Source organism: Pelodiscus sinensis, chromosome 3 (assembly GCF_052426305.1).
Source record: "Pelodiscus sinensis isolate ZL-2025 chromosome 3, ASM5242630v1, whole genome shotgun sequence".
In the NCBI taxonomy this organism is placed as follows: Eukaryota; Metazoa; Chordata; order Testudines; family Trionychidae; genus Pelodiscus; species Pelodiscus sinensis.
The window spans coordinates 174,462,270-174,487,423 of record NC_143054.1 but is presented as its reverse complement, the minus strand read 5'-3'; the positions used below and the strand labels follow the sequence as shown (position 1 = coordinate 174,487,423).

Genomic DNA, 25,154 nt, shown 5'->3' with positions numbered 1-25,154 from the left:
TTACATATCACCCAACATATGCTGGGTGTTTTACAAACAAACTAGCAAACAAAGTTCTTGGCCTGAGGAGCTTACAGTTAGTGTAATTTAATATTTACATTCTGACATCACCCAGATGCACTCAGCATTAGGACACTGCTGGATGATATTCAAACATTGTGGTAGATGTGCTCCCTATTCTGGAGAATGTACAGTCTAAATTGACAAGGAAATTAGGGAAGGGGGCCACAAATCTACTTTGTTTGCTTTCTCCCTCTCACATTCTCACCATCTCTTTGTGGAGCAGGAAGCAAGACACAGAATTTTAAATAGGATTTGTGGAAGAAGTGAAGTTTAGGGAGTAGTTTGAAGGTAAAGACTGGGAAAATTTGGGGTTTTTTTGTGGGGGGGGGGGAGATTTGTAGTTGTATGAGAGATTATAGGAAAGTCCTTTGCTCATAGGACATAGTAGAGTTTAGTGGAGAATAAACTGTTAGATTTTTGTATTCTGTATTCTGAAGTCTGTGCAGCTCCTGCATGGCTAAATGGGTGCATAATCTGCAGGATATTTTGTCTGAACACTCCTGGCAGTGCTAATGGTAATACAAAGTAATGGGAAGATGCTTATGGAGGAGAGCTATCAATCAGAACTGCTCTTCACTGTGGTGAAAAGTCTTGAGAGACCTGTTAGAAATTATTCAAACAAAAACAGAAATGATGGATAGTCAAAACAGCACATCTTTCACTTAGGCTAAGAAAGTTGTGCTGAAAGTTGCACATGATCTTCTCCAATTGTACTAATATCTAATGAGACTCTTAGAAGAGCAAAAAGTAGTTTGGAAAAAAAAACAGCAACACATGACTAGAGCATTAAGGTTGCATCACCTAATGTTGTTATATTTGCCAGTGGAGGAGAAAAGGCGCACACACACCTGGCATACCTGCTGTTGCACTGCAGCCATTTTGTGCCTAATGCACCTGGGTTAAAGTTAGTCTAGAGTAATTAATTCACCCATGTGAAAATCTGACCTCAGTAAATTCTGGTGAAGTCAGTGAAACTTCAGGTGATGTGCTACTCAGCAACAAATCATTTAAATTTCAGCTGCAAGAGGGCTGCTTAATTGCACACTCAGTTTTGGTAGAATTTTTAATAAATCTGAAGAGTTGGATTTTTGCAATTAGTTCAGTTAGCCCATTTCTACTTGCAATTCTGCTTTTTGTCTCCTCCCTTACAGATATGTCCATTGACTCTCTAGCTTTCCACACATCTCTATCCCAGGTCCCTGAATTCTTTACTAAATCCTATCTATTCTAGATAGCCAAATCTGCATACACTTATGTGAATAATTTCTCTCATAAGAGTAAGGTCATCAAGGAAAATGGATCTGTTGACATGAGTAAAGTTTATTCATATCTCAAACTTCTTGTAGGCTTCGACACAAATCAGTAGAGCTGCCAAAAGGCTATTTGGTATTTTGGGGGTGAGCAGTATGTGGAGAGATAAGATGGGGAATGTTTTTTAGTTGTTTCACTATTTACATGGGGTGTTTTGTATGTTTATGACATAAAATACACCTTTAATTTTAAACATCAATAAAAAACCTGGGATTGAAGTGAAAGGCAGTTAGGTCCCCGAATGCAGTTAAAACCTTTTAAAAAACAGCTCTAAATCTCAGCCACTGTAGTTAGAATTTTAATGCAAATCATTAGTACAGAATGTTTGCACCACCAACTAGCCTAGGGTTGGGCAAAAGCTTCTTAGTGGGCTGGATCTAGCCTGCTTAGGGCTTTGATCCAGTCTGCGAGGCTCTGCCCCCTAGCACGATGCCTCGGAGCGGGAGGAAAGAGGAGCGCGAGCCTTTCTGTTTCTATTTAAAAGGCTCATGTCTTCCCCATGCCTTGCCTTGCCTTGCCTTGCCTTGCCTTGCAGCCACAGGGAAGGTGCAAGCCCTTTAAATAGAAACAGTTCAAAGGTCTCTGTGTCTCTGGCTCCCTAGCTAGAGGCGCCAGGAGCTGCGAGCCCTTTTAAGTGCTTCTACTTAAAGGGCTCGTGTTTTCCCGGTGCTTGTCAGGCAGTGTTGCCTAGCAGCCTCAGGGAAGACGAGAGCCCTTTAAATAGAAACATCTGGAAGGAATTGCGTGTCTCCAGCAATGCGCCAGAGGCGCGGGGAGCTGCAAGCCCTTTCTGCTGTTTCTATTTAAAGGTCTCTTGAGTGCCCTATGGCTGCTAGGCAACATGGCCTAACAAGCACAGGGAAGGCGCCAGCCCTTTAAATAGAAACCCTTAAATGGGCTCGCAGCCCCCAGCATTGCTAGGGAGCCAGAGAAGCGAGCCCTTCCAACTGCTTCTATTTGAAGGGCTCACCTGCTGGGTGGCCAGAACAGTCTTAGGGCTGTTGCTACACTTCAAAGGTGAAAGCGCTGCATGGAGCCCGGGGTCAGCTAGGGAGTCCCTCTGTCCCCGGGCTCCACACAGCGCTGCTGCTTTGAAACATCGCATACAGCCTGGGGACACCCAGCTGGTCCTGGGCTTCACGCGATGTTTGAAAGTGGTAGCACTGCGTGGATCCTGGGGTTTGGTCCCAGGGTCCAGGCAGTGCTGACACTTTGAAGTACCCTCTCCTCTCTCCCTCGCCTTGCTGCCTCTTTCTGAGAGAGGGAGCTAGAGAGGAGGAAGCAAATAGTCGACTAGCCTGTCGACTATCCGATAAGCATTTGCTTATCAAATAGTTGACTAGTTGACTAGTCCTTCACATCCCTACTTTAAACAGAAGCAATTGAAAAGAGCTCACAGCTCTGCCCCACTGGCCCATTGCCTGGGAGCTGCCAGGGAGATGCAAGCCCTTTCAACTGCTTCTATTCAAAGGGCTTGTGCCTTCCGAGAAGCTGCCAGACAATAGGTTAGCAATGGGGGCCAGGAGCTGCAAGTTCTGTTATATGAAATCTAAGCCTCCACCCCAGACAACTCTGGGAGAAGGCTAGTCCCTGGCACCTTCCCATCTGCTCCAGGCTCCTTCTGTTGGCCAGAAACCATGGGGCAGGGACCCAGGCCAAGCAAAGCTCCCAGTAGGGTAGCTCTCTACCCTGCCTCTTCTGCGCAAGGCCCTGCCCCTTCCGGATTGGCCCATGACCACTTCCAAAATTTCTGAAGTGGCCTCCCTTCAAAAATTATTGCCCCTGAACTAGACAAATATTTAATGTGGAGTTTCTCTTCCACATTCTAATATATGGGGTAGAATAAGACTATGTTGCTATTAAAGGGGTGGTAACCCTAGCCCTGAAGACTTGATTCTGATGTTTCTTGTACCATTTTTATAGTTCTTTATCTGCACCAACTTCAGTTAAGTTATTTGAAATTTCTGTCCATGTGAGTTAAACATCCGAAATGTAATAACGACAATTTAATCAAATGAGAAGGGGAGGAATAAAAAAAACCTGCAAAAATTCTACATGTCTAACTTGAACTATAAATAAGGTTAAAATAATGCCATGTTCATGTTTTTTTAGTTAGCTAATAATTATCACCATTTGCAAATTGAGTAATTCAGAACAATTAAATCAATTGCAAATTATTTTAGAGAGCATTACATTTCAAATAAGAGGATCACTTTGTTCAATTTCCTTATGCTCTCTGAAGGTACAGTTTATCTTTGCATTCCTGGCTGTTCATCTGTACATTGCTCTGTGTGTTATAAAGCAGGCATTTATATCCTTTTATGGATTTTAAGTGCCTTTATGTTGATGATGATTATAATACATTCTGGTACTTACCCAGCAAAATGCTGAGAGTCCTACAGAAAACAGTGGGAAATGGGAGTGTTCAGTATTTCTGAGGGATGCTCTCAGCACTCTATACAGGACTGAACTCTTTTTTTCAGTTGCATTTGGAGTAAAACTTAACTATTGCAGTTTCACAGTGAGACACATTTGTTTGCTTTACTCCAGGTTAGGCATTTCTATTAGACATCTGATAACTCTCTTATAATGCAATTCAGTTTATTTGCAAATTTGTTACATATTGAAGAGCCCACTGTCAAATATGTGTTCTTGCTATACTCCATGTTTTATAAGGCTCTTTTTCCGACATTCAAGCAGCTGCAAGGGTTTACAATTTTCTATACCAGCTTTTCATGGCCTTTTTTTTCCTTTTTTTTTTCCTTGAGATCCCAAGCCAATTTCATTCTAACCTTAGAGGCTGCTGGCAGCAGTAACAGAAGAGAAAGTAAACAAAGTTGTAGTCATTCAGCATCTGGCTTTGCTTTTTCTTCCTAGCTACCATTTGGATTTTACAAGCCAGTAAACTAGCACCATTTGATCACTTTATTTTCCAGAATAATATTTTTTACATTCTCTGCTGTAGTAAGTGATCAAAAGAAACAAGATGTCCTATTGTAACACCAATACTCCATTTGATATGTCTTAGCAAACCACCATGAGCCTATGTCTACACTAGGCCAGTCAGGTCGACTTATAGTACACCATCCAGATATGAAAAATGCGTAGCTGGATTCAGCTTACCTTAAGCCAAACTGCTGCAGCATCTACACTGCAGGAGTCTGACAGAAGCACATACTCCCGTCAGTTTCCCTTACTCCTCACAGAATGAGTACATGATGTCAGCGGGGACTGCCCTCAGCAATCAGTTTGGGGGGGCTACACTAGACCCGCTAAATCAAATGCTGACGATCGACCTCCGGAGAGTCGATCTTCTCCATAGTGTAGACATGCCCTTAAACTGACAAATAGTTTCTGATTCTTCAAGATCATCAGGGTGGAAAAAGGAAAGTTAAAGGAAACTATTGTTGTTCCCATTCTTTTTAAAGATCTCCATGGAACAACTCTACTCCTGATGATAAGAAATCTGGTAGCAGAAAAAGATGGTAGTGATGACGAACTCAAGGTGAAACTCACTTCTACACTGACGAGTAGCATGAGGATTGAGTATCAGTTAGAGATTTACAAGTGGGACTTCAGATGTGCCATGTGCATAGAGATGATCTAGATGCCCTCCAAGTATAGATCTAGTGACTTTGGATAATTGGTCCATATTTGTTACTAGAATGCATACCTATCTAAGGCACATAGTAGTCTTACTACAATCTAGCTGCTCTACAGCCAAAATGCTTCTGAAATAAATGTAGTCAAACTTTACTAATTCTGGGTCACTGAGAATGAAAATGATGCTTAAAATTGTTGATTGGCTCTAGTTTTCAAGATATGCTATTGGGTCAGTATATACGACCCTTGATTAGCGAATGGCGGAGGATAAGTTACAAAGGGAAGGGATCTCAATTTAAACCAGAAATGACTAAAATACATCTTTGACTGGATCTATGAATAAATCTATGACTGGCTTTGGACAGTACTTGCTTTTTAGGCAAAACAATGAGTGATGCAAACTGAAGCTGGTATTGCGTCATACATGATATGAATTGCATCATGTTATTCCTAGAAGTCATGGATAATGCAATCATAAAAAAGCTTACATCACTCTGCTGAACAAATTGCCCTTTATCAGCTCTAGAAATCATATAGTGTCGTGCTCTCTTATTTGTCAGTGTTTGATTTTGCAAAGGGACGCATTTTTGTTTAGCCAAAGTGAGCAGAGATGCCTCATACTTGTGTGAACAGTGCAGATAACTTCTGCTATGTTTGTGGTGAAATGACTTTTGCATCACAAAGCGCAGTATAACCACTATGGTTAAGAAAGCCTATCACCTTTATTTTGGCTGCAAAATTGGAGATCAGGACAAGAGGTGGGCCCCACACATATGCTGCAACACTTGAGCAACAAATCTTCGCCAGTGGTTGAACAGGAAAAGGAAATCTATGCCTTTTGCAGTGCCAATGATTTGGAGAGAGCCAACAGATCATACCAGCAATTGTTACTTCTGCATGGTGCCTCCAATTGGGAAAGGTGTGTCAAAGAAGAAAAAGTGGACTGTGCATTATCCAAACATTCCATCAGCTATACGCCCAGTACCCCACGGAGAAGGACTGCTGGTTCCTGATGCACCAGAATCATTGTCACTTGAGTCAGACGAGGAAGAGGATGAAACTTCTGGTCCTGAACCATCAATGTCACAGGACCCACATTTTCTCCCATCCTCCTCCTCTGAACCACACCTTATAACACAAGGTGAACTGAATGACCTTGTCAGGGATTTGGAACTACCCAAGAATAAGGGAGATCTGTTGGGCTCCAGACTACAGCAGTGGAATCTCCTGGCAGGTGATGTTAGGGTTTCCATGTTCCATGACCGTCAAAAGGTTCTTGACCCATTCTTCTTCATGGAAGGTGATCTTGTAGCCTGCAACTACATCGATGGTGTGATGGCAGCCCTCAACATCGTTCACGATCCAGATGAGTGGAGTCTGTTCATTGATTCATCAAAGACGAGTCTTAAAGATGTTTTGCTGCATAGCGGCAATGTTTTGCCATCAATTCCAGTTGGTCATGCAATCCATATAAAGGAAACCTATGACAACATAAAACAACTTTTGAGGGTCATAAACTATGACGAGCATCATTGGCAGCTTTGTGGCGATTTGAAGTTTGTTGCTCTCTTGCTTGGTCTGCAGACTGGATACACAAAGTATTGCTGTTTTCTCTAAGAATGGGATAGTCCTGCAAGAGATTCCCACTACATCAAGATAGATTGGCCACTCCGATAGTCATTGGAGCCTGGGAGGAAAAGTGTTCAGCATCCACCACTTGTTGAATCAAGGAAGATTTTGTTACCACCCTTACACATCAAGCTGGGTCTGATGAAGAACTTTGTCAAGGCCATGGACAAAACACAAGCAGCTTTCAAGTACCTCCGTGGAAAATTTCCAAGGTTAAGTGAAGCTAAGACAAAGGAAAGTGTCTTTGTTGGTCCTCAGATTCGTGAACTTCTTCGAGATGATGCATTTGACCATGCACTGCATGGCAAGGAAAAGACGGCATGGAAAGCCTTCCATTTAGTGGCAATACATTTTCTCGGAAACAACAAGGCAGACAACTACAGGTTGTTGCTGGAAAACCTCCTCAAGGCATACAAAAGCCTTGGTTGCAACATGTCACTAAAAATACATTTTTTGTACTCTCATCTAGATTTTTTCCACCGAACTGCGGAGCAGTGAGCGACGAGCACAGCGAGCAATTTCACCAGGACATTGCAACAATGGAGAAACGCTATCAGGGCAAATGGAGCCCATCAATGCTTGCAGACTATTGCTGGACAGTGACAAGAGATGCTCCATTTAATGAATACAAGAGACAATCCACGAAGCGCTGAGTAGACACTAAATAGGACTAAACCCGTGGTCCCCAACACGGTGCATTGCATGCGCCCGCCAGGTGCTCGGGGCTGGCCTGGCCCCGGGCACATAGCGTGGCGCTTGCGGGGAGCGTCGGTCCCGGGTGCACGGCGCTTGTGGGGGAGGGGAAAGCGCCGGCCCCGGCCCCGGGCGTGCGGCGCTTGCAGGGGGGGGGGGTGGCGGCCCCGGGCGCGTGGCTATGGGGGGGCCCCCGGCCCTGGGCATGCAGCTATGGGGGGGGCGCCCTGGGCATGCGGCTATGGGGGGGGCGCCCCCGGGCGTGCAAGTGTTCCCACCCCCGGCGCCCGGCGGGCGAACGGCCACGCCCCCTGGCGCCCGACAACCTCAAAATGTTGGGGACCACTGGACTAAACTATGTACATAATAGTATTTTTCCTTTTGTTTCATAATAAATTTAATTTTATAACCCTTTTCCTGATTTTTAAAGTGTTACATAAACAGGACAGGTGAAATATTATCATGTAAAGCAACCATAAACACATGAAAAGACCTAGGTTTACAATTCCTGATTAAAACTCTACTATCTACACAATATACATAGATGTAAAATGTAAAATCTTAAATATCTTTGAAACAGTAGCCAGTTGTTTTAATTGTCATATTTGAATTCAGCACATCAAAATACATAATAAATAGCACATTTTATCTCTGAAGCAGACGACTTCTAAAAAATTGTAGACCAGTGTACCTTTGTTCCACTGAGTTAACTTTTCTGCATTTTCATTATATGTTTGTCACGTAAAATAAAAATAGATATGTTTTGCACATATAGACCTAGCTTTTTAAGATAGTAGGTGCTGCTACACTCAGCATCTTAACATGTAACTGATTTAAAAGCCTAAATGTTATTTTCAAAAGGGATTGACTGATGGAATTTAGACTCCTAACTGCCTAAATCTATTTTTAAATGATTCCTAAATCAGTTATGTTATATCAGAGTGCTGCAACACCTGCATTTTTTAAAAAAATCTGGGACATAATGCTTTTCAAACAAGAATCTTAAAGCACTCTACAAGTTACCATAAATTAGCATATATAATCTGCGCACGAGTATTACCTGCACCCATGTATTTCCCGTGGTTTTTCCTGATTGAGTAAAAAACGTCTTACATTCCCTGTGCACGTGTATAGCCTGCGGGAGGTGAACTGCGGGTACTGTTAATGAAAGATAACGAAGGTAATTAACTCAGGCGTCAGGGTCTGAGCCTGTTGCACAGAAGCATTTGAGCTCTCAGATACAAAACTGCCAAAGTGCAGAGTAGATGGCCGTAGCCCAACAGGGCAGACAGTCTGGCTCCCCTGGGGTAGCTGTCTGCCCCAGGCTGCATGGGAAGGGAAGGTGACTGGGCTTACCCCTCGCACCGTCTCCAACCCTTCCCAGCTGCCTTCTGCCCATGCTGTGCACTCCCCCAGGGTGAGCTGTCTGCCCCGGGCAGCCAGAGCCAGGAGCTGAGCAAAGGAGCTGTGTCCTTAAACAGAGCATCCCTCCTCTCACAGAGAGCCAGCCACGTTCACAGATGCAACAGAGGAAAGTAAGGTTGCTGGATATTCCCACAGCAGGGGAATCTCCTCTCCCTCCCCACAGCTGATTACCTCTTCCCTGAATTCTCATCCCCCTCTGCTCTGCCGGCTTGGTCCCTCCCTGTGACAGCTGCTCAGGCTACGACAGCGATTCTGATTCAGCACCTCAACCGTCACCGAAGTAAAAAAATACACCCTGTATTACACATGGACGAGTATAGCCTGCGGGGAGCGGGGGGAGAGGGGAGGAAGGGTTTGTAAAACTTTGCATAACCCGCAGGTTATCTACGCTAAAACATGGTAATTCTCTGGTAGACTTACCCATCATTGCCCAGGTCCTTCATGGCAAGGGGCTGGCAGTGTCGGCGGTGCAGGAGTCAAGGCAGGGCTTTGGGGATGCGTGGCAGGGGAACTGTAAAAAGGGATGCGTGTGAAAGTGAGAGTTGGGGAGTAAGGAAGGGCTCAGGGTTGGGGTCCCATCCAGCATGGACTTTTTCTCTCCCCTCAATTTCCCTGGTCACCAGGGGCCTTTTTTCTCCTCCCAGTCCCTCCATTTGCCAGGGTCTTTTTTCTCCACCCCACATGGTCCCATGTTATCATGTTTAGTTCAAGTTTTACATCATTTTTATAACATAGAGACCCCCTCCCCCAAGTGTAGCTATGTGCATCTGATTGTTGGTGCTTGTGGCAATAACTTTTTCACTATCCTTACCTTAATCTTTATATTTTCAATCTAGAATGGCAAAACAAAACATTTTACATTTTTTCTTCATTCTCTGGTCCCAGGATCGAATATGGTTGCATTTTTGTGGTCTGATCAGCTTTGGCAGGAAGGAGTTAGGGAGAGCTCTGCTCAACTGATAGCAAATTTCTATAGCATTTCTTTATGCACTTTTCTCCAAAAATGGGAGGCTGCATTTATAGACTTGAAATACATCTTTGCTATCTGAACTGTTTCACTAGTAGTTGTAGCCAAAATAGTATACAAATGTCAGCAATCTCAGGCTTGTCTGGGGTTTTTCTTCCATCTACAGTAAATTAAACTGTTTCCATCCCTTGCAGCCCTTGCCAAGTATTGACCATTTAAGACAACTAATTCTTAAGTACTAGCATATTTACCTAGTGTTCCTTGCGTCCTTAATGCAGTGAAGTTGGTTTTTATTTTTGGAATATAAAAGGAAAATATACACATTTAGATCATGTGGGCAGGAGTCATATAGCAATGAACATGCTTATTTGTGAATCTTCTGTACTGGATTCCTGGCTTCTGATTCGAGCTCTGCCATTGACTTACTGTTTTACTTATCTCATACAGACAGATTATCAGAAGAGTTCATTAAGGGCTTGAGTACTCATAAAAGTCAATAATGAAGTCCCAGTGTAGATGTGTTTGTATTGATAAAAGCATGCATTTGCCAGATTTAGCTTATTTTTGTAAATATAACTTTCAAACTGGTATCACTGTGTGTGTATCTTGTACTGTCCCTGTATCACAGCACTCCTTACAGAAATACTTAAGCTGGTACTAAAGAGAGAGTAGGAGCAAAGCCTCGATAAACACCCTTAAATCTTTAATAGTACCACTGGACATTTTAGGCAAGTTAATGATTTCAACCAACAGTTAGAAGCCTGTTTTCCTTGTATTTATAACTTCACATGGCACATAAGTATTTATTGTGTACTGTCTACCCATAAGAAGTTGTTTCAGGCCCAGCACTGGAGAGGTTAAGGAATTTAAACACTGCCTGCTGTTTTGATGAAGAGAGCAGCGTTAAGGACTGACTAGTTAAACTGTTCTTTACTGCACATTTTGTCAGGAAAATCTAATTTTGTGTACTTGCAGAAATGATGCTGAGTGGATAATGAGATGCAATGTGCTACTGTTAAGGGCTCTGCTCCATTTGTCATCTATAACTGTTGCACTTGGGGGGGAGGGTAATTCTGTCATCCCAATAATTTATCATAGAAATGAGTTGAAATAATGCAGGCCTGATACAAAGGACTGAAAATAATGATGGTTAAAACTAAACAGGGGTACAGCAAATTCATTGAGAATTGAAAATAAAGTGCCAAGACTGCAGATTGATAAATATGCTCTTTACATATTTTTAAATTTTCGACTTGTGGAATTTTTTATTTAAATTGAATTGTTATGACAAAGTTGAAAGCAGTCTATAAGGACAATTACAGGTAATTCAAAGTGGAAAATAACATGAATCATTGCTTCATAGTAGTAAAGTATAGTTGCCTCCAGTTCTGAAATGCTGGGATGGTAAACAGTTTAATGTTTCCTTCTTCTCCTTTCTGTATGGTCTTATGTTTGACATTTTGCTTCTCACATCTTTTATTCAAGTACCACCTGCTGCGTTTCAAAAATGATACCTGGCTAACATGAGCCTATTAGCTGTCACTTGCAAATTAGCATGATGTTGGGGCCAATATTTCACAGTCCTCTCTTATGGGTGATTCGTGGAATGCTTAACCATCTGAATTTTTTATAGAGCAACATTTAATAGTGCTCTAGCAGCATCTGTATGCATAATATTGTTATACTGACAGTATTACTATCTCCTGCTATTTCCTATATGTCAACCAGGACATTTGGTAAAAGTACATTTTTATTATTGCTGCACTGATTTAGTAAAAAGTAGATAATTTAATGGCACATAATCTGAGGTCATTTAAAGGTTTTTTTTAATGGGTTCACACAGGTTCCAAATAAAACTTGAAAACAAATAATATGGTTGAAGTATTCCTTTTTAAAAATCCATGGAACTATTGATTCACGATGCAGAAATTAGGAGAAAAAATACCAATGTGTTTATTACATATTTGTTTACAGGTCCATTCTTTAAGCATTCATTGTGTCTTTGATCTAGTTTGATGTTGTAACAGAAGAGGGTCTGCTCTGATTTGCACTTGGATGAGTGGATTCAAAACCTCAGGTGCTGTAGGAATATCAGTACCATTGATTGTTCTGTAGGTGATCTTTTCTCCTCTAAGTCAGGAGTATCCCAGAATGGTGCTGGGAGCATTCCACTGTTGGCTGAGATGTGATGTAAAACCGAAGTTCACTTGTGCCCATTACAGACTTTACTAGACTTTCAGCAAGAATGAGAATGTCAGATCTGGCATTCTAAATAAATTAAAGATGAGGCAATGACATTCCCGCTCTCTTTGTTGTGAAGATAACCTTCCAAATATGAACCCAGAGTAAGTTAGTTGAGTGTGTATTCCAAAGGCTGTTCAGATCTGCTGTTGCTCACAGCTTTTACCAAGATGTTGTCATACAACTACAGCATTGCTAAATGTCATTGTAAATCAGAATCCTGTGAAGCTGCAAACATCAGAAATAGGTACACTTGCAGGAGAAGACCTATCTTTTCCATTGGTGTAGTTTGGGAGAGAGGGGGGAACAAGGGGTGCATTATACCATCAAATTTCAAGCTTCAGGTGAGCACTGAATCCATCCTTCTCCATGCATGGCCCCATTAGCCTGAATGGAGCTGACCTCCCAAATATAGAAGTCAAACTATGTGTATGCACCTTCCCGCTGTTCTCCATTCTGTCGGGGGCCAGCAAGCTAAAGCAAAGCATATAGAGTAGTGGAGAAAAAAAATTCACATAAGACAACAATGTCTGAAGATATGGACTAGGGACTCCCCTCTCCTCTCACAGTAGGTAGGAGGCTCTGGAGGAGAGATGAAGTGCTGGCCATTCCCCCCTCTATCTTCTCATCATCCAAAAAGCTCTGGGTGATACAGAACATAGTTAATATTGCCAACTTCAAGGGCTTTCAAAAATTATGACCCAGGTGTCAAAAAAAGAATGGTTGGCTAGAAACTCTAGTGCTATGTCTAGACTGGCATGATTTTCTGGAAATGCTTTTAACGGAAAAGTTTTACGTTAAAAGCATTTTCGGAACAGAGCGTCTAGATTGGCACGGATGCTTTTCCACAAAAGCACTTTTTGCAGAAAAGCGTCCGTGGCCATTCTAGATGCGCTTGTCCGCAAAAAAGACCCGATCACCATTTTCGCGATCAGGGGTTTTTGCGGAAAACAAATCTCAGCTGTCTACACTGGCCCTTTTGCGCAAAAGTTTTGCGCAAAAGGGACTTTTGCCCGAACAGGAGCAGCATAGTATTTCCGCAAAAAGCACTGATTTCTTACAGTAGGAAGTCAGTGCTTTTGCGGAAATTCAAGCGGCCAGTGTAGACAGCTGGCAAGTTTTTCCGGAAAAGCGGCTTTTCCGGAAAAACTGGCCAGTCTAGACATAGCCAAAAGGTTTTAAAATAGTATTTTTCAGTTATTTTTATTTGTCTTTTGGTGCTGGAACCATACATAGCTACAGTGATCCAGGAGCTGGAAATTTATAAAAAACCATCAAATGTCTCAAAACATGCAATAAAATCTTTGAGTCAGCAAGAGTGATTGTTGGAGACACACCTCCTGTCAGATAAAACAGGAGAGGGGAAAATAATTTTCCCTACCCAGAAGCTATCTGTTTCTATGTGCACTTTGATAAAGGGATAGAGTAGCAGAGATCCTCCTCTATCACACCAGGCCCATGAAAAAAAGGGAAGAGAGAACAAGAACTAGTGTGCAGGTGATGCTGTAAATATAAACAGATACCTCCTAGCCAGCATTTGATAAAGTAATGGGATCCATGAGAAGGGTCCAGAGAGATTTCCCTGTAGAAAATCCATCCTCCCACTTCCTAGCAGCTAGAGGTGGCAGAATTATAGGCCTCATTTACATCTCCCTACCTCATTTTACATATCTCTCTGGGGATCGAAGGTTTTGACTAAAGTTTTCGAGCCCTGTTTAATCTTCTGTATAGCACTGACAGCAATGCCACACATCATGTGGTGCATTCTGTTCCAGAGATTGCTGCCCTTCCATAGAGGTGAAGTGATAAACACCTGGGGGTTCTCTTCAGGAGGAAAAGTGATATGTGTGTGTGAAAGTGATCAGCTATTATGTTAATTGTCTTCTGAACTTAGGTCTCTGTTAGTTTAAATAACAGCTAACCAAGTCATTTTAATTGCATTTCATAGGACAAACTTCAAAATCTACTGCTCAAATCTTTTAATTCTCACTCTAGATAAAAGGTGTCCCATGAGAAGAGACAATACCTGACAGACTATGAATATTAGAACTTAAATTCAGAAAGTTGACTTGGTGCTTTGTAAATGTAGAAAATGGATCTAATCTAAAAGATCTTTTCCCAGAAGCTTTATATTTTTCATCTCTTTTCCAAGAAGCAATCTTATTGCACCTATACAGTAACTGGAATACTGATGAAACATTAACTTAAAATATACATAGTTAGTGTATTACTCTTGGAGTCAGCATGTATCTTATCATCTACAACATTTATCTCCCCTTGTCAAAAGCAGCCAGTGGTTATTCTGTGTGTAGTTCCTTAGTATTTTCAATACATTACTGATGATTTTTATTATTTTTAGTGTGCGTTTTTGAAATTTAGGGTATTGCCCTCCAATTAAATTCTAATATCCAAATGACTGTATTAATGTTTAATTAATCAAAACTTAGATCCAAATAAACACCTTATATATTTCTAATGTTGCATTCACTACAGTGTAGTACCTCAGGGAACTGAATCTACAAGAACAGTCTGATAGGCATGGATTTTTCTACTCCAGTTATTTACCTGTGGGAGTCACAATATTATTGCTTTTCTTGGAAGTGGTTAAAGGTTGTAAGCATTATGAGCTTGGGTTATCTGTTCTAAAAGTACTTTTGTGCCAAATTTGAACACACTTATTTTTGACTGATTCCAGAATTATTGCTACAGAGAGTAGTAAAACATTGCTGGTACCACAGGAAATATCATTATTTTGGGGATGTATTTTTTTGCTTCTGTAGTTTTTATTGAATCTGAAGTTGGCAAACTGGTAGTGCTGGAGCAGAGGCCAAAAAGAAACAAAATCATAACTGTCAGCTGTTACTTTGATTTGCATTTTATGTGAACTGCTCCAGTTCTGTGGATCATCTGAATTCTCAGTGTTTTGTCAGAAGCCCGCTAAAGATGTTAGCAATGTGTAGAGTACACAGTCCATAAAACATGTCTGAAAACATTCCCTTGCTGTTCTTAGGTTGCTTTACTCTTTTCCATCTCTCTGACTAGTTAGTTTGTCCTCATCACCATAGCTTCTAAGAGTCTCCTAGTCTAACATATTTGTCCTCAGTGCCTGAGGCCAAGCTTCTATAGAAGACAAGAGAGCTGAGACATGAGACATTTTTTAAGTCCTGTATCTTTAAAACATCATGTGATTTGTCCTGAAACTCCCCAGAAAACTCTACTCTGAAATGAGATGTAATGTGCAAAGTTTCAGGACTGGATTGATTTGGTTCTACTGAGGTTACATAATTGTGTTTGTGTGCATAAAAACATGTTGCAAATTTGATTTATAACATGGCAGCTACCTTTATCCTTAACTATTGAGGCCTGATGAATTTGCTCAGCATCGGATTACTAATTATTACCATTACTAATCCTCTAAATCTGGTTTTCAAACTGGAATATGTGAACTGTCATCAGGAGAGATATGCAAAGAAAATCCTGTACTGGCAGACAATGCACATATTTAGTAAGACTTGGCAATCTCAGATGAGGTATGCAGAAGACTATATCATTTGGAAAGGGTTACACAACCTTCAATGTTTGAAAACCACATCTCCTGGACAGTCAGTGCTTTCCCTGCTGGAGCGCCTCATCCTTGTGGCCAGAACTGGGGAATTCGTGCCAGTCTTGTGACCCTTTCTGCATGGGCTCACTCTGTCTCTGTCTCTGTCTCCCTCTAGGGACCTGCCCCTCCCTTTCCCTGGCTCAACCCTCTGCCATGTTGCTGCAGTTTTCTCCTTCCATGTATTTGTGTACCAAATTCCTTCTGTACTGGCAATCCTAGGCAGCCTTCCCATTCACTCCCCTTCAATAGCGCCAATTTCCCAGTAGCTGGTAGTGGAACTAAGATCTGCCCTTGTCTCCAGGTTCCAGCCAGGCACTCTGCAAACAGCAGTTAAGGTCTGCTCTGTTCCGTAGCTTTCTGACATTTCCTGGACTGCTTCATACATTTCTTCTATAAGTCTCCTGCACCTTCCTCCTGGTATTTCCTTCCAGAGAAGTCAAATTCCTTCTCTCTCCAGACTCAAAGAGAGAGACTGCAGACCTTAGCTCTGTAGCCCCTCCCCCACTCTCAGCTATTTGGCTTTATGCAAGCCCTGCTTGTTCCTGTCCAGGTGAGCTTCACCCTTTAATTAGTTTGCTCCTTGGCTCCTCCTCCATATGCAGCCTATGTGTTTATTTGGCCCACTTAATCACCTCCAGGGAATGGGTCACACTTCCCCCCATTTTCCCCTCCTTGTGTCATACACCGTCTTAAGGTATATGTGGTTATAGCTTGGAGTTACTCACAAAGTTGCCCACACTCCCTCACTCCCAGGCTACGTCTAGACTAGCAAGATTTAGCGCAAATACTCTAAACGCAAGAGTTTTTGCGCTAGAGTATTTGAGTAAGAGAGCGTCTATACTGGCATGTGCCTTTGCGCAAAAGATTTGTTTTTGCACAAAAGCATCCATGCTAGTTTAGATGCTCTCTTGCGCAAGAAAGCTCGATGGCTAAAATGGCTAAAAAACAGTTTCTTGCCACTTCAACCAGAAAGGACATTGTCTCAATGACTTAATTACCTGCATCCTGCTTCAAAAGCCTTTTAAGACTGCACTTGAAAGAGAATCCTCTGAACTGTCATTCATGCTAAAATTCAACACTTTATGCCGGGGTCTTAACAAAGACTCTTGTTATCTTACCCATTACAAAGATAGCTTCCCCAATTATCACCTCTTATATCATTAGCTCACAGACATTTACTCCCCCCCCCCCCCCGCACTCCGCTTCTGTTCTGAAATTTGATTTGTCCTTTCCATATGTGTTCATTTTTTTAATTGTATCCTTTGGTATATATGGTTGTGACTATTTTCTTCCACTATTTGATCTGAGGAAGTGGATCTGGCCCATGAAAGCTCATCATCTAATAAACCATCTTGTTAGTCTTTAAAGTGCTACATAGTCCTGTATTCTGTTTCAGCTACACCAGACTAACACAGCTACATTTCTATCACTATTCTAGGAGTACAACACTTACTGGTATCCAGTTTCTGCTCCCTATGTTGTTTTCAGTCTGTATCTTCAAAGATTTTCGGGACTTCCCTGTCTCTTGAATGGTTGCACACTACACAATTGACCGGACCAATGTGGTTATAAAAATACATGATAGGAAAAGGAGCTGATCCCATTTCACAAAGGGTGAAATTCCCTCCAATGAGATGGCCAGCATAATGCCTGTGTGTCACTTAAATCCCACGTTAGACCAAATGTATAGGTCTCAAATAGTGCAAGTCCCACGTATTTACTGATTCACTGCTGTTTAACCATAACATTATAATATTTATAGTGGGTAAAGATATCTGCCCAGAAAAATGAGTATGGGCATTGAAAATGCTTTCTTATTTCATACCCATGCAAAAGATAACCATTCAACAATAATACTGATTTTTCTCACATGCTTAATCATTGAAAGAAAGCCCTAAAGTGCTCATACCATAGTATCTGAAAAGAAATTTCTCACCCTACCTCCATTTCATATCTGTTTTATACCATTGCTGACTCATAGTAAGGGAACTTTAAAATTGTTTTCAACAGTACTTGTAGAGAGAATTGATTAAAAAAATAATCGCTGAGCAGGAGGGTAAGCCCTGTATTTTTACTGCTGTAGTTATTATCCCACCAAGGCTTCTAAAGGTTAAGGAGCAGAAATGGTATTTCAGTACACAGTAATTTCATTAGTCTTCTTTCCCTTTCCTCTGCCTTGTGATTTGAAAAAATGATGCATTTCTTTATAATGCATTCCAGGGTAGCTGTTTAGTTATTAGGGCTTGTCTACACTTAAATCACTACAGTGGCACAGCTGTACAGCTTCGGTGCAGACACTCCTTAAGCAGCTGAGAGGGGTTCTCCTGTTGGCATTGGTAGTTTTTCAACCCCTGAATGATGCAGTTAAACTGACCTAATTATCTAGTTGGACCAGTACCCAGATTATAAACACCTTTGGGCAGGAACTGTGATTTTGTTTTATGTACAATGCCTTGCACAATGAGGCCCTGGTTCTTGATTAGATTTCCTAAGTGCTACAGTGGTATAAATAATAGCATAAAAGAAAAAAACTATTTAATAGCTAGCACAACATGTGTCTAGCAAAATCCTCAAAAGTCAATTTAAGATACAGGTGTAACAATAAAGGAATACTAGGAGGCAAAACCATACCCTTGCTAGACATGAATAGGAAATGTTTTTCTCATCCTGTGAATATCTTTGATTTCATCATTTTTTTCTTATCTTTAATGGAGATAAAAAGTCCTCCTTTCTAAAATATTTGCAAACCAAGAAACTGCTTTTTAAAATTTTAGATTAAAACATTTCATTTTTATATTTGAAAAATTCTGATTTTTTTCTTTCTAACCTTTCAGTCTAATTAGCTTGAAATTCTTAATAAAAGTTCATTTAAAACTGGAAAAAATTAGTATTTTATTTCAAAGATGTCAAAACAAATGTTCTGACAATTCTGAAACATTTTCTTGACTTTTTTGAGTTGAGAAATTAATTAAATACCCCACCATTGTTTTGTGAATGGTTTCAGGTTTGGAGAATCAGCTTTTTTTTTTTGGGTGCGGGGGAGAGGAGAGGGGAGGACAATTAGCAAATTCCCAGACAGCTACCCCTATTTCCCCCCAACACTTCCAGAGCGTTACATTGTGATTGTCACATAACGTTCCCTAATAATAATACAGCTTCACATGACAAAGGCTATGAAATAGTTTCTTTTGCTATCAAGTTTTGAATACCGTTCAGTACCCCATCGTTGTAACCTATATCCGTTTCTAATCAACAGTAATAAACCATATGCCTGATCATTAAGTTTGTGTTTAATGTTCCATATTGATGAAAGTTTTTTATTTAGCTAGTGTGCTGTTTATACTATCAACATTCATATGGATATAAACTGGGCAAACACATCTTTTTCATTTATAGCTATGTATAAATTATATATAGCCAAGAGTTCTGTCTTTTGAGTTTATAAAAAGATTGTTTGGTGTGTTACTAAATGGAAATTGTGCTGCGACCAATATAAATGACATCACAGTAACCAGACTTAGTTTGGGAAAGGCACTGCACATACTATATGCCCCATGCTTACACCTGTTCTATTCACTTAAAGGTGATTTGGCTGTTTTTGTTTATAAATATATAAAGAGAATAGAGAAAGCAAGTAGATGAAATGTGGTTTATGAGTGCAGTAATTATGAATCACCATAAAAATGGAATGTGCTTTATTAACCTCAAAGCCTTTGATTTCTTGAAAAAACTCTTTGAAAATAAACCTATATACCATATAGTCATATGCAGTAAAAAGTTCTGAAGTTCATTTCCTAGTGAAAGTGGTGATTGCCATAATTCTGTAGCAATCTTATATTTCTGTTGACTATGAATAGCAGGATAAGTGGATGAATAAGACATGTGAAATACACAAATTACTGCTTTAATGGTAGGAAACCGTGCAGATCATATTCATTTTTTTCCAGCCATTTTAGCTCTGGCACTTGAATTTGTGGTGGAACTACAGTTGTTTTTGGATTTGGTAGTCTCCTGCACATGACTGGGAGATCACTACTACTCTGAAACTGTCACAAGTGAAAAAAAATAAATTTGGGGACAAGACCAAAGCCTGAGGGACACCAGAAGGGAGTGGAAAGCAGAGGGGGAGGAGAATAAGCCTCTAAGAAAACATGAAAAGGGTGGTCAGCAAGACAGAAAAAGAATAAGAAGAATACAATCATGGCTAGAGTAGCTGGAGAAGGAGAGACTGAGCAATGAAATAGCAGGCCAAAAGGAATACATTTTGGAGAAGGGGCCCTTCAACTTAAAATTGCTTTGAAAAGAAGAGTGTAGAGCTGAGAGAATACAAATGTAACACGGAGAAAGTCTTAGGGAATTATGGGGCATTCTCTGAAGGCATCAATAACACATCTGGAGGAACTGAGATAGTCTACATGTGTTGGGAGACTGGAGCAGAAACTTGGAAAATTGAAGTCATCTCAGTTGAGATTAGAAGACTGATAGGAGAGAAAGAATGAACCAGGCAAATGGATGGGAGCTGTCAGCCGCTAGGGAAGGAGTGATACCAGATAGGCTTGGAGTTCAAATTAGGGGCAGGTGAGGGACAGAGGAGTTATCTGACATCACTGCTGCAGCCTGTGAGTCTGGGAGAGTAAATGCAAAGAGAGGGCAGAAATCAAAGTTGCACTGAAAGGATGGAGCCTCTTTTTCAGGAAGATCAAGCTGGTGAAGGAGTTAGGGATATGGGCTGTGAAATGAGATTCTTGTAGTAAATCTAATTTAAAAAATCAAAAAACTTCTGAGAGAATCATTTTCAGAGGCAATGAAACCATTCACAGAATGGTTACTGACCCTACGTGAAATGTTTCTTTTTAACCTCAGTTTAATAAGTCATTATTCACAAATGAAGTATATCTTCTGACTTTTTGTAGGAAAAAAAACTTCTTTAGTCGCTATTTTTAATGAACACACTGAAATACTCCATTAAGCTATAAATGCCCCCATTAGAGATGTCTTCTTAATTATTTGAATATATTATGATATTGAAACATTTATCTGTCCTAAAGAAAATATAGGGCGGTGTATGAATAAATCAATAATGTATGCCTGGTGAAATCAACACCTTTTTGTGTTTTACAGCATTTATAAAAACACTATAAGTTGAAAATCATTCTAACCCAGAAAATGAGGCTAAGAAATTTTAAATATTTCTGGATTTTCCTGAAAGTTCTTCTGAGAGTGGTCACTATGAGAATAAATGCAGTATATTAGGTTTAATGCTGTGAAATGTGAAGTTTCCTCAACTGTCACTGAAATAACTATCTCCCTGATTCTGCATTTGTGTGGCTCCAATTGCAGGATCTGATCCTATGTCTATTCACAGTGACAAAGACACTTCTCTTGCATTACAAATAAACTCAAGCCACCTATTAGGATCTAATTTGGAAAAGCCTTACTCTCCTCAGTCATCCATGCTTATAAGACTAGTCCAATTGTCTTCATCAGGACTGTTTGTGTGAGTATAGGTTAGATTTGTAAAAATAAATCCCAGTTTTTCAGGCTGAAAGAAATCCTTATTCTTGCTGATGAAGGAGCTAATGCTGACTTTTCTATTTTTAAAGACTGTTAAATAAAGAAAAATTTTTGATGCTCATCAAGAAGAATAGGGAATGTAGTGAAAAAATTTACTTATGCTTTTTTTTTCTTGGTGAGATCCTCTGGGAAAAGAAGCTAACTCGGTGGGTGAAAATAACTGATTTGGAATATCAATTACCTATGAAAGACATGCCCCAGACTCAGTGAACTGTCAGGAATTTTGTCACTACCACATGCACGCCTTTAGAAGTTAAATCTGAAGAGAGAAGCTGTTATTAAGAATCTTTCCCAGTACAACACACACTCTCATTCTCACTAAAACAACTCTTAATTAGTACTTCTTCTTTTTCTTCTTCCTCCTCCTCCTCCTCCTCTTCCTTTTTTTCAAACAGCACCAGGGAAAAATTGGAGTTAAGTTTAATGTTGGAACTGATGACATCTCTATCGAAGAGATCAACGCAATCATTAATGATGGAAAATACCATGTAGTACGTTTTACAAGAAGTGGTGGTAATGCCACATTACAGGTGGACAGCTGGCCTGTTATAGAACGTTACCCAGCAGGTAAGAAAATAAACCAACATTTGTGGAAGTGGGGATGAGGAAGTATTTGGAAACGTGATATGCTTTGTTTCTGTATTCATAAAATATCAGCTCCTTCAAGGTGTTCTAGTTATTAATTGAGTAGTCAAAGGGTAATGAACATCTTGCAGGTTATGATGATGGCATTTCCTATCTTTTGTCAAATTTATAAACCTTAATGAAAATGGAGAAATGTAGATGTCAAGGCACAAAAACAGCCAAGTTATTTTTTAAATTTGTTTTATTCTTACTGGATCATTGTATTTAGACATGGAAAAGGCTTTGACAAAAGAAATATGATAAGACAAAAATGTGACAGGAAAATTTGTACTGCAAAAGCAATGCTGTCTGGTCTTCTTCTAATAACATCAGGCTTTTATAGTACTTTGAAACTTACTAACTAAACAGAAGTATTATAACAGTCCTAGAAGGGGGGACGGGACAACAATGCTTAGCTGAATACACAAATAATACATTTAAAGCACATTTAGTTAAATGCAATATATGGATTCAAACTTACAAAAGCTATACTCATGGGAATGGCCTCATTGACATCAGTAGGGCCACTCATTGGAAAAAAAGGCTTCTAAGATAAGGCCTGAATTTACTATAAGTAATCAAATACTGTGCCTTGAAGAAGAAAGTATACTATTAATATTGTTCATCTGTAAAGGCAACAGTCTTTTAGATATACATGTTACATATTTAAAAATCTGTTGGTCCATTAATTGTAATTTGTTAATCTGCATATTATCTGTTATCAATTTTTATAAGTGTTTGTATTAGTAAATCAAAGGCAGCAATCCAAAGATTTAAATGAAAGCTATCATGGTTTTTACATTTTCTAGTTAATCTTTGTAGCTACACAAAATGGTAAACTTTTTGTCCTCTTCTGAATAGATTTAAATTTTAAGTACAGAAGATATCAAACACATTCCTTGTGCTAAGAATGAACTTGTTATTCTTGAATCAGTTTTTTTCCTTTTGTATTTGAAATTATCCTCTCAGGTTTACATGTCAGGATTAGAAAATTCCATAAGTGAACTGTCCGTGCAAATCAGATCTATGACAAAGTTGATATTAAAACAAAAATGATGTAAAAAATCTTTACAAAAGGTAGGTCCATATAGATGTGAATGCCCAAGGTCTGTGTGCCAATGTCTTCAACAAACTAGCAAATCTTGGTATTCAATTTAAAATGAGAGATTAGTTGAATCTGACAGCACACTATGTTTGTTTTATATCTAACGTGTAAAACACCCCTTAAAGAAGCACAATAAAACATATGTCATGCAAAATTTAGAATAGTGATGCTATATTATGGAGAAAGATATGTTTTGTGTGTATGCATGCATATGATTTTTCCCAAAGCTTTTTTAGCATTAATAGGAGGTCAGCAGAGGCTGGAATAAAGGGAAATGGTGTGGGACTTTAATTTAATGAGAAGGGGAAACAGGGCATTTGGAGAGAACAAAAAGAAAGGGATGCTTGTGTAGATGATGCCTGAAGTATGGCATGATTTTCCTTTACACTGGTTGCAATCTTTTGAGTCTCTAAAATAGCCATCCATGACAATGCTGAGCAGCATCTGAGCCACGAAGGCACTGGTATGGAAATAGTTGACTTTAAAGCAATATCCCATGCCCTAAGGAAAGAAACAAACATTAACATACTGATAACTCCATTTTGCAGAAATGAAAACATGAAATAGAAGATCTGTACTACTGGCACTTTAATATACAGGATACTCTAATGCTCCCATTTCAAAATAGGGAAATGGCCATGCTGAAACAATATATCCATGCCCAAGACTTCAGTTACATTTTTTTTGTACTTTCAGTAAATTTAGAAAATAGCTTGATTTTTGGCCATTATTGTTGGTGCATTTCCCTAGTGACATATAAGGTTACCCGAGACTCACCTCTCTCTACTGGAGTACCCACAGTGGTGACTGCTAAAATGAGGAAACTTTCCCTTTTCATGAATAATCTTATCTATACTAATGGGTGGAGACAGGGTTTCTAGCTAATTTCTGTAAAACAGTAAAACACTATTTACAGCATTTATGTTTATATTTGCTGTCTCCAAGATAGCTAAGGATGAGTTGAATTAAATCCACTCTTTCAGTGATAGCTCAATCTCCTTGCTTGTTTCATTGCTTTACTCACAACCATTGTATTTCTTTAATCTTTCTTGATTTTTTTTATGGCTAGCATCATATTGCTCTTTTTCGGACAATATCATCTTCAAAAGTTTTCTTTTCTCCCTGTTCCAACATAATATCATCTTCCCAGACCTTTCTTTCTCTTTTCCTCATGTTATTTCATCTAATTTTGAGCTTATGCTATGCCTTTCCTCAGAATGGTGTAGTTTCTTCATACAATTGTATTGATGTCTCAGTTTAAGGGGAATCAAACAAGCTCTGAACAATGTGGGTTCCTCCAATCACAGAATAGTTCAGAAGTGTACAACGTCGATTTGTCTCTAGCTATGTGAGTGGTGCCATTTAAGACATGAAACTAGCCCTTGTAAAATTAGTGTTTCTACAAATGAAGTCTTAAAGATGTCATATTTTGCAAGTTGGAAAACACTGTTGCATGTCCCTTTCAGAAGTACTGCTGTTGTTAATACTTAAAGGATTGGCATGGACGCTTAAGCATCCTGACTATCCAATGATCTAGCTCATATGTCAGATGTCTGGTGAGGGGACAAATGGTAATGGATTTCTGCATCATGGAGCATTAATTTCATTTCAGTGCCCAAAGTCTCTGCAATTTCAGTTTTCTGGGAGTTTTCTAGTTTTCTATTTAATCTATCTGTCACCAAAATATTAAATGACAATGTTACCTCCTTGTCTTGCTTCTGTGTTACTTAATTAAGAATACACCAGAGTAGCAGGTTAATTAAGTCATCTATTATTTTTAAATATACAGTGGACTTCTTTTTCTATAAAATATTTAGAAACATTGTTCTTTCTACAGCACATCACCTGATTTATTCTCCTTTTCTTACTTTATAAAAGAAAGATAATGTTCAGAGTAATAATGTTTTAGGCTAAAATAAATTAGGTGAAGATTTCCACAGGGAAGCTGAGCTTATAGACACCTTGGTTTTAATTTCATTGACTGTGTAATATCTTAGCTACATTTCATTTTGCCAGAATGCTGTTATTTCTCTTATTCTGCCTATTAGTAATTGTACAATATCATTCAGAATTTATAGATAATTAAACAGTATAGCTAACACTTCAAGCTACGCTACCATTCTCTAACTATACATTTCACAGAGATCAGAAAACATGCTTTCAAATAATCACATACATTCTTCCCAAAACACTCTGTGAAATAAATGTTACATTTAAAAAAATACATATTTATTCCTACGGCATGATATTTATGGAGAAGGGATGTGAACACACATGTAAACATATATATACATTTGAACTTTATTTCTTACAGG

The 25,154-nt window shown here is 39.6% G+C and overlaps 1 protein-coding gene across 13 annotated transcripts in view; it reads left to right on the top strand.

Annotated features, from left to right (window-relative positions):
• NRXN1 (neurexin 1) overlaps positions 1–25,154 on the top strand; it is a 1,118,405-nt gene that overhangs the window by 932,257 nt on the left and 160,994 nt on the right. For all 13 annotated transcript variants that reach the window (XM_075925467.2, XM_075925456.2, XM_075925455.2 and 10 more), the window contains one exon: positions 21,506–21,677. In XM_075925467.2, coding sequence (XP_075781582.1) covers positions 21,506–21,677 — 172 coding nt within the window. The remainder of the gene's footprint in view (positions 1–21,505; positions 21,678–25,154) is intronic.